The following is a 9921-nucleotide window of genomic DNA, read 5'->3' on the forward strand; positions in this document are numbered from 1 at the left end:
TAAACACTCCAGTGCTTTAAGGTGGCAATTTTTCGTATCTAGCTTATTTGTACATGCGATGGTGGTACAATAAGTCATAATTTAACATAGATGCATGAGTTATCGCATTCAGTTATTGTTTTAAATACATGACAAAATGCTGTATGATTTGACAATTTTGTAATATCTTTTATCAAAATGTTGACATGTCTGATAACCGTTTTTGTCCCACTTTTACAAAAGGATAAAAACGACATTGTCGACAAATTGTTGATTTATGCAATCTTTTAAGGCAAGGTGCTGGTAAATGTAAATTTAGACTATACATATATGCACTGCATGCAGGTCTTTGTAGCATAACAGTTCATTGATAAACCAAAATATTAGTATTTCTTGTAAAAAAAAATATAACATTTTGATATATATATATACTCAAATATTAATTTTCCTCAACAACTCTTTATCAGCACGGAGGCAGCACAAAAGTATAGATATATAAAAAGGAAATCATAGAATTGCAAGGAATAGTTATAGCAAAGCATGAATTTTAAAAAAAAATCCTGCTGTATTTTATACTCGTGATACTCAGAATGTACATTCTAATATTTTACCTGTCTGTTATCTCTTCTTTTTATTCACTTTTGACTTTTACTTAACTATAATGAGCTAATTTCAACAAAATTTGGCATAAAGCATCCCCAGGAACAAGGGAATAAAGTTTGTTCTACTGAAGAACCATGCTCCTGCCAAGTAGAGATAATCTAGTAAAGGCAATTGTAGGGCCAAGTCATTTAAAAAAATCTTCTTCCCAATTTAAGAAGCAACGGACCATTTTAAAATTTTTTTGAAGAACAGTAAGTCCATGATTAGTCAAGCCTAAGGTAGCAGGCCCATGCCAAGGGTTATAAAAAGGTGGGGGGAGATTCCCCCCCCCCCCCCAAGAAAATCTGACCGAAAAAAAAAATCAATAAAGTAAAATAAAATGAAATAGAATAAATTAAAAAAAAAAGTAAAAAGTAAAATAATAATAATAATAACCTCGTCAAAATCGAAAAACCTATTTCCTGGCGAGGGGGGGGGGTCTCTTACTTCATGGTACTTTTTTTCAAATCCTGGAATTTGCCATTAATTGCTCGACCTTACAGCAACAAAAGGTGCGGGGGGTTTAAATGAAAATTTACTATGACAAAATATTATTCTCAAAAAACAAGTGGGGGAGGGGCGGGCCATGACCCCCCCCCCCCCACCCCCACCCCGGAGTTCTACAGGCTGAATAGTGCAGATTCAAGTTTGCAAATTATATTCATATTAATAAGTATTGAAGCATTCCCTCGTTGAGTAGATTCAAGTTTTGTTAAAACATAATCCCAGGGGCCGGTTAGAATAGGGCCACAGTATATGGGTTCAAAATTTTTTTTTATAGGAACAAAGAGGAAAAAACTATTCCAAAAACTTTTTCTGAAAACAGAGGGCCTAAATGACTCAGGTGAGCGTTGTGGTCCATGGGTCTTTTACATCCAGGAACTGATATTTTGACTTGAAATTGAAGAGAGAGAGAGAGAGAGAGAGAGAGAGAGAGAGTTAAAATCCAAATTAATTACTAAATACTTCTAAAGAATTTTTTTTCCATTTATTTTGATTTATTTGATAAAATATGTTCAAAACAAATTAAAACAGTATATACATGTACCAAGAATACAACTTTTGGTTTGTAAAAAATAAATAAATGTCCATAATTAAATGATCTTAATTATATTAACACATTACAAATCAGTTAAATTGTTGATTAAAGATGACTGTCCCCCTTGTCTTTTCCCTGTATTTCAGATTAAAATATGTAATCTCTCTACGTAAATTATTTGTTTTTTTCCTTATATATTTTTGGGTCGAGGCTATCTGGTCCTGTGTCATACTCCGCTCTCCCCTCAGCCTAGAAATCCTTGATCCGCCCATGCAGGTATCAATGCTAGATCTAATTTGTTATGCACAGTGTCGCAATGAAATGCATTAACAACATGAATAAAATACTTTATAAATGTCAATTAGCTTTGAACTCCACCTTTCCGTTACATTTGCTAATGATCTTGATTTCAGGTGAACTATAAGTATCAGTCACATGGTGTTACCACAGGGTTTGAGTGGTGTGCAAATGTCCACAACGACTGCTGCAGCGCACTAGAAATGACGGAGTAAGTATTTTATATTTGCTGGCTAAAAATAGGAATAATCGATAACATAACTTTTCTTTGTTGTTAACCTTGCGATATCATTTTGTAGATCACAAGAGTTAGTTATCCTGATCCAAAACAAATAATGATAAAGAATGTCAGTATTTATTGTGTAAATTATGGTGTGTACATATATTTTGATGCCTCCATTTTCCAAATGGTACATAAAAAGGATCTCTTTGTACACCTCCGTTTAAGCAGACGATCATTTAACTTACTAAACGCCATGAAAATGCATATGGCCATACAGTTGGCAGAAATGTGGAATATTTCTGTTTGATATTTATTGCAGTGACAAGTTCTTATTTTCATCCTGTTTGCTTTAAAATGTGATCTCAAAATTGTATAAGCTTAACACTTGATAGACCAAGGTCGAGGTCATAAAAGCATCAAATGAAAGCTAGTAAAATACAGTGTGCCATCTTCTTAAACATTCAGCCATGTCATGGACTAGCATATGTACTAATTAATGAGACATTTAAAAAAAAAATCAATATCCATTGCTCATAAAAATATGAATTAAAGAATTAAGTTTTTCCCGAGAGATCAGATTAACACTACAAGTCACACTACAAGACGATTAGAAGCTATGGCGGCGGGTTGTTGAGAAAAACATAATTGGGATTATAGTCTAAGCATTGAAATTTTCGTTTTCTTACTGTAAATGCCTTTTAATGCTACAAAATGTTGCATAAAATATTAAATATTATTCATTGGCAAATTGCACAAGAGTGTATTTATCTACATTTTGAACTTGCAATAACTAATGTTAATAATATATCCTTTTTCAATGTGGAGTACAAAGACTGTTCATTTACATAAAAGACACTTCAAATGACTAATTGTCACGACAAACAACATTTTGTCAACTCATGTGCAGAAAAAAAGTACATCATATCAACAATTGAATACATGTAGATGTAATTTGACTATGTAATACATTTTCAAATATCATATCATTTTGTTTGACATATACTGGCAAAGTATAATTTGGAGACAAATAAAAATATAATTATAATCAATAATGTATATTACTAGTAATAACGATTAATTGTTACTGTCTATATGGCTTTCGATTTTGCAAAATGTCTGAAAACTACTAGTTTGCCGAAATAACAGTCAACTATGTCACAGTAATCACTTCGATACTCTCTACAACGTATGTATGTACAATTAAGAGAATAATCATTGTCATTGATAAATATATATAATGCATTTTTAAAAATACATCATTACAACTTTAATTTATTAAAAAAAAAAAAAAATCATCATACTATTCGGATGTTGTAAGGTGCCGATACACGCCAGTGAAAGCAGTCTTTTAAAGATGAAAGTTTGGTATAATTTTTTTTCAAATACGATATGTATACACGACTGTTTCAGAAAGTATAGTAAATACATGTACATTGTGTACACCCTAACGTACTGTATTCTATTTAATATTTATGCTGTAAACTTTTGTATGATTATAATGAAAAATTGTACATGTAAATGTGTATTTAACATTTTTACAATTTCAGAATCCAAGATAAAGAAGACGGTAGTCTCGAGAAAAATACGACGATACAGTGCCTTGATGACTTGACAGAACACATGACTTTAATACGTCATCCTAAAACACAAGGGACTTTAGACGATGTTACTGAAAAAAAATATGATGACAACAAGTGTGGAAATATAGAAAACTGCACGTGCACACGAGCTAACTCGTTAAACTACTTATTAGTTTTGTTTCCAATAATTGGTGTTTTACGTCGCTATAATGTCAAGGAGTATCTGCTCAAAGATGTCGTAAGTGGGTTATCTAACGCTTGCCTTCACTTCCCCCAAGGAATGGCGTTTGGAATACTTTCCTCCCTTGCGCCAAAGTATGGACTTTACACTTCATTCTACCCTGTTGTTTTGTATGTGATTTTTGGAACCTGTCCATCCGTATCATTTGGAACAAACGCTGTGATAGCCTTATTCACGGCAAATCTTGTACAGAGTCATGTGACGTTACCTCCTTGGAGTGGGGGCAGCACCAATAATTCTAACAATAGCACCGAGTCTGGGCGAATAAATGACGAGGAATTCCTGGAAGCCAAAGCGGCTGTCGCAGCAGGTTCTTCTTTTATAGTGGGGGTCCTGCTTCTGGCATGGGGATTGTTAAGGTTTGGTTTTATAGCATCATATATGTCAACCCCGTTTATAGGATCATTCACGACCACTGCCACCATCCATATTATCACAAGCCAAATTCCGAAGAGCATTGGAGTTCGGATACCATCGGTCTCTGGCCCTGGAAAACTAGTAAAAGTGTTCATCGAAATCTTCAAAAATATAACTACCGCAAATGTAGGTTCCATTATCACATCAATTATTTGTATCATTACTCTAGTTTTCTTCAAAGACTTTATAAATGAGAAGTTTAAATCAAAATTATACATGCCGATTCCAATAGATCTTATACTAGTAATTTGTGGAACTATTGTATCGTACTTTGGGAACCTAAAATCTAAGTTCAGCATACCAGTTGTAGGCGAAATTTCTTTAGGAATCCCTCCTCCTACTCTTCCCGATATAAGAACAGGAATTATAGGAGATTCTGTCGTGGTTGCTATCATAGTGTTCGTTTTGACCATCTCCATGGCCAAAGTCTGCGATACGAAGAATACCATCAATGCCGACCAGGAACTGGTAGCATACGGGATGTCCAACTTTGGTGGTTCGTTTTTCCGGTGCTTTCCTTCCTGTGTAGCACCACCTCGTACAATTTTATTAAACACGATGGGGGCCAAAACCACACTTAATGGCTTATTCTCGGCCCTTGTTATTTTGCTTATTTTATTGTTTCTAGGAGAGTACTTTCAATACCTACCAATACCCGTTTTGTCTATTATGGTCATCATGGCAGTTAAGAATCTTCTTCTTCAATTTCGCCAATTACCACGGTTATGGAAGATAAACAAATATGATTTTACTGTTTGGGTAGCTACGGTTATAAGTGGAGTGTTCATTGATTTCCCTTACGCTTTGTACTGTGGGATTGGACTTAGCATTTTTCTTGTCGTTTTTCAAAGTCAGAAAGGAAAAGTGGGTTTGTTTGGGAAACTGGCGAACGAAGAATTATATGTTGAAGAGTCAAAAAACACAGTTCTTCCGTCAAATGTGAAGATATTTAAAATGGAATCGTCTCTTTTCTTTGCAACAGCAGAGTCTTTTCGTGAAAATTTATACAAACTGGCAGGGGATCCAAGAACAGTGAAGAAAGACTCGGAAGAGGTGTCTATCTCAGTTGACGAAAGACCTTCCAGGGACAGCAAAGTAAACGAAACAGCTTCCAGTGACACCCTGGAATACAAACCATGTAAAGGCGACAATAATACAGAAACGAAATATGTTATCATTGACTGCTCGTCGTTCAATTATGTAGACAGTAATGGGGTCTCCATCATGTCGCTGGTTGTCATGGAATACCGGGCAGTTGGGATCAAGGTACTATTGGTCAGATGTACTACAAGCTTTCTTGGAGTGATGATGAGATCAGAGTTGATGAAAACGGTTGGAGAAGAAAACGTTTTTCCGGATATCGTGGACGCTATAAATCTTGCTGTATCAGATGAATGATTTTGTATTGTTTTTCATTATTGACATCATAATATGAAGATAAAAAGAAAGACCTTCCAGAAACAGCAAGGTAAACGAAACACCTTCCAATGACACCATGGAAGACAAACCATGTAGAGTTGTACGACCTCTATTTTCTGTTAATTCGTTCAAGCTTCATGATAAATATGGGCTCTTTGAAATTGAGTCTGAAAAGAAGATGGAATAACAATACAAAATTTAATATCAAAGCAAAATGAAGCTACATGTACCTTCCAAAGTGCTATTCACGACGATTATTGCATTTTGTGTTACCTGTATTACATTTTATGTGGAGATCAACACAAAATATATTATTATAGCTCATTATAATTATTCTACACAATGTGTTATCTAGTTGGTTCTGGACAGTCATGTGACAGGGCCATAAAACGTCGTATTTCCCTGTCGTTATCATGTTTTTCATCATATTCAACCTCTTCGGAGACCTTGGGCATTTTCCCGCAATACTTATCGTTCGTTAAGCGAAAAATTCTGAAAGCAGCACTAGCAAGCGTCACAAAATTTACAAAAAGTACAATAGTAGAAAGGTTTCATCTACCAAATAGTGACGAAATTAGCGATCTTCTTTCCAATAAGAAAGATGGTGTTGCAGTTCTTTTGTTATTTTCCCTAAAGCTGTGGCAGTTTAAAAGAAAAATTTTAAGTAACAGAAAACGGTCTTAATTTTTTTTCAGATACAACAGTATATACAGCACAATGTAGAACAATATTTGCAAAATGCATATCGACAACCAATTTGCCATTAAAAGAAGTGTAAATTAGTCACATAGCAAAATAAATCAAGTTTTCTGTTTTTCACATAGGGAATCCCCATTGTTCTGAAAAATTGCCTCCTTGAAACAGAATGAATTTGATATGCGCATAAAGAGACAGGAGTTTTCTTCAAAACTACCATTTCCGATTTTTGTTTCAAAGAGGCATATTTTTGAAAATCACAAAAATCGAAGAAAAATTATTATCCACCCGAAATGCAAAGTGTGTACATAAAATAGCACACGATATTTCAGTGTCGAAGCTGGTCTAGTGGTAAAGCGTGTGAACTCTATGCGAAGATTCTTTTTTTTTAACCTGAGAATGGATTCGAATCCTGGAATGGCTGGTATATACATTTTTTTTCTTATATAATGGAAGTACAATGTAACAGCTCTCTTGAGAGTGAAAGAGAGAGGGAGAGAATGTCAGAAAGTTGATGGGTAATATTTTAAATGCATGCAGAATTAAATTGTTTTCTTTGATATTGTGATCTAAAACTAATAATAACTTTAATGTTATTAGTTAGTGGCAATGTCTTAAAAAATAAAGTACTATCATTTAAAATAATTTAATTAATTCATATTCATTTCGTTTCATTATTGTTCTGTTAATTAGTGGCCCAGATTTGACTTGAAACTACTAAACTGAAATGATTCAATGGAATTTCTTGGATATTGCATCAATAGCGTAATTATTGGACACATTTGTACATGTATATATTGAAAAATATTAACGCACGCTTTTCACAGTACATCTTTCAAAATGATGTGCGAGTCTATTTAGGAAAAGCTATGCATGATATCAACATAAAATGTGAAATGTTTCGTTATAACAAGCTGGACATACCCGCTGTATAAATAAAGCCATCTACGTAGCATTATCTATATTTAGAGATTTATAACTCTTCATGCGTCGTGAGTATTTAAACAGTTAAATGTCCTCCTCGATTTAGGGAATAATCACGAGTTTCTGCAACACCCTCTTTTGAATTTAAAAAATCAAAGAAATCGAAGACAGTTGTCAGTGTAGTGTCGAAATGGACTTCTGGTAAAGGCTTGGCTTGCTTCAGTATGATAAACAATTTATTGCATGAATGTTCGGGAAATATGAAGATTTACTCAGCCAAGAAAAATCATATTCCCCTCGAGCAAAACCCTCGAGGAATTTTTTTTATGAATAAATCTTCATATTTTCCCGACGATCATGCATTAAATGTATAATGCCCCATTTTGTGGTCAATCTTTTATATCCCAACAATAATTTTCAATTATTTCCATGCAGAAATAAAGAACCATTATTTCTTTATGTGTCATTACATGCTGCGTTGAGTTCAACACAAGAATGTTTGAAGCCAAAATGCATTGATAAAGTTGGGCCAGGGCTTTGCTTTCTAAATGAACAGTTCATTAGATATAGATTATCTGGATATATATGGATTGCTGGAGTCAGTCACCAAGCCTTGATTGTCTTGAAATGATAAAAAGAAGACGGTTTCTAAGAAATATTCAAGTACAGGAAATACATTTACATGTACATGTATTTACGAAATTCTTAAAGGTTTTCAAAGAAGTGGAACGCAAGAAAAAAAAGAAAACTAGATGTTGTTCATAAGACATTAATACCCGCACGTAAGTGTTTGTTACTAAATGCAGGTTTTTGTAGACTCCCATTTGACCATATTGCTCATATACAGCTAGGGCACCCCAATCATCTTGCAAACGATGTGATGGCAACTGCATTGAAATAAAAGATACCACAGAGTCTGACACATCTTTTTCATATTTAGATATTTTACTAGAAAAAAGACGTTAATGGTAACCTAACAACAAAGCTTTATGATAAACGTGATGACTTCAACTTTTCAATTGTCAACTTCCCTTACTTATGTAGCAGTATACCCTTATCACCTGCATATGGGGTTTATGTCTCTCAGTTGATTCGATACGCAAGAACATGCTCTACGTATGAACAATTTCTAAAACGAGACAAGCTATTGACAAAGAAGTTGATGAAACAAGGATATCAACAGTCTTGTTTGAAGTCATCATTTTGCAAGTTTTATGGTACAGTACATACAATGAACTTGTCAGAACATACAACCTATCATTAAGTCAAATGCTGACTGACGTTTTTCAAACTTATTGTTAGGCCATTATTTATACACTGAAATGTCTACGGATTTTTCGGGTTTTTTTTCCGATCATGACAAGGAGCACACGGTGGGTGTGACCGGTCGGCAGAAGATGCTCACTCCTCCATGGCACCTGATCCCACCTCTAAATGTTGAGGTCCGTGTTTGCTCTGCTCCAGATTTGTATCGTTTCATTGGACTTTCGAGATTGAATATTGTTCGTTATCTTCATATTTCACTGACACAAACTGCTTGCTGATGATATGAAGATATTTAACTAGGTGGGTAGTTGGATGCATAATTTGATGAACACTTAATGTTCCCTCCCTTTTTACATGTACATGTGTATATTGTAGTTGTTGTTTATTATTCAGGAGGAAAAGAAAATTTTTGCGGAGTTTAAATTCTTAAACCACACGAAATGGAGTAAATTGCACACACACACTCTCACACACACAATTTAAAACAGCAAGGCCACACGTAAACAGTCTAAATAATCATATAAACGCATTCTATCTACTTTAGATTGGGGATGGGGGGGGGGGTGGTGGTGTAAATAATGGTTGACGTTTTACAGCACTTTGCTTTAACATGCATGCATGTAGTAATGAGCTAAGATTTGGGAAATCGGTCAAAGTTTATTTTCTTATCTGTTCATTTCGTGGTTTTTGTTTATGTTTTTTTTAATATACAATTAAAATTGTTTTTTACATTGAGGAAGAAATACTGACAGTACAAGTTTGACATTCTTAGGTCAGTGTGTAAAAAAACAAACTACTTATATATATTATAACATAAGTGGAAGAGAGAAGTGGCTCTGACACCGTTTTGCACAATTTTAAAAAGAGCTGTAATGACTTGCACCACAGGACATTCTCTAACATATACAGTCTTTTGAAGTTTGTCATAAGAACAGAGTTCCACTTCACTTCGCCCGTTATGCAAATTATCCCACGTTTCCAACTATCGTTGATGCCCTGGCATATCAAATAATCAGTGATTCCTTAAACAAGCCAAATATATAAGCATTAAAGCCTCATCCTGGGGCGTGACCACTAAACCCAAAGGGCATGAATAGAAAATTTTTAATAGTGGGCTAACTGTTAAATATCATAATAATGCAAACCGCTTGCCTACCAGATGTGGTCGCCCGCGTGGCGCAGTGGTTAGAGCGTTTGC

At 34.5% G+C, this 9921-nt stretch overlaps 2 protein-coding genes across 2 annotated transcripts in view; one reads left to right on the top strand and one right to left on the bottom strand.

The window, feature by feature from the left end:
* The window catches only part of LOC133190024 (TPR and ankyrin repeat-containing protein 1-like), a 490694-nt gene that overhangs the window by 74629 nt on the left and 406144 nt on the right, over positions 1 to 9921 (bottom strand). The gene's annotated exons all lie outside the window — the stretch shown is intronic.
* LOC133190018 (sulfate transporter-like) lies at positions 2098 to 6244 on the top strand. Its single transcript, XM_061325495.1, has 2 exons — positions 2098 to 2168; positions 3728 to 6244. The coding sequence occupies exons 1-2, from the start codon at positions 2161 to 2163 to the stop codon at positions 5814 to 5816; spliced, it is 2097 nt and encodes a 698-aa protein (XP_061181479.1). The 5' UTR covers positions 2098 to 2160; the 3' UTR covers positions 5817 to 6244.

Source organism: Saccostrea echinata, unplaced genomic scaffold, assembly GCF_033153115.1.
Source record: "Saccostrea echinata isolate AGI-Se365-2 ecotype Australia unplaced genomic scaffold, CSIRO_AGI_Sech_v1 ptg000020l, whole genome shotgun sequence".
NCBI classification, from domain to species: domain Eukaryota; kingdom Metazoa; phylum Mollusca; class Bivalvia; order Ostreida; family Ostreidae; genus Saccostrea; species Saccostrea echinata.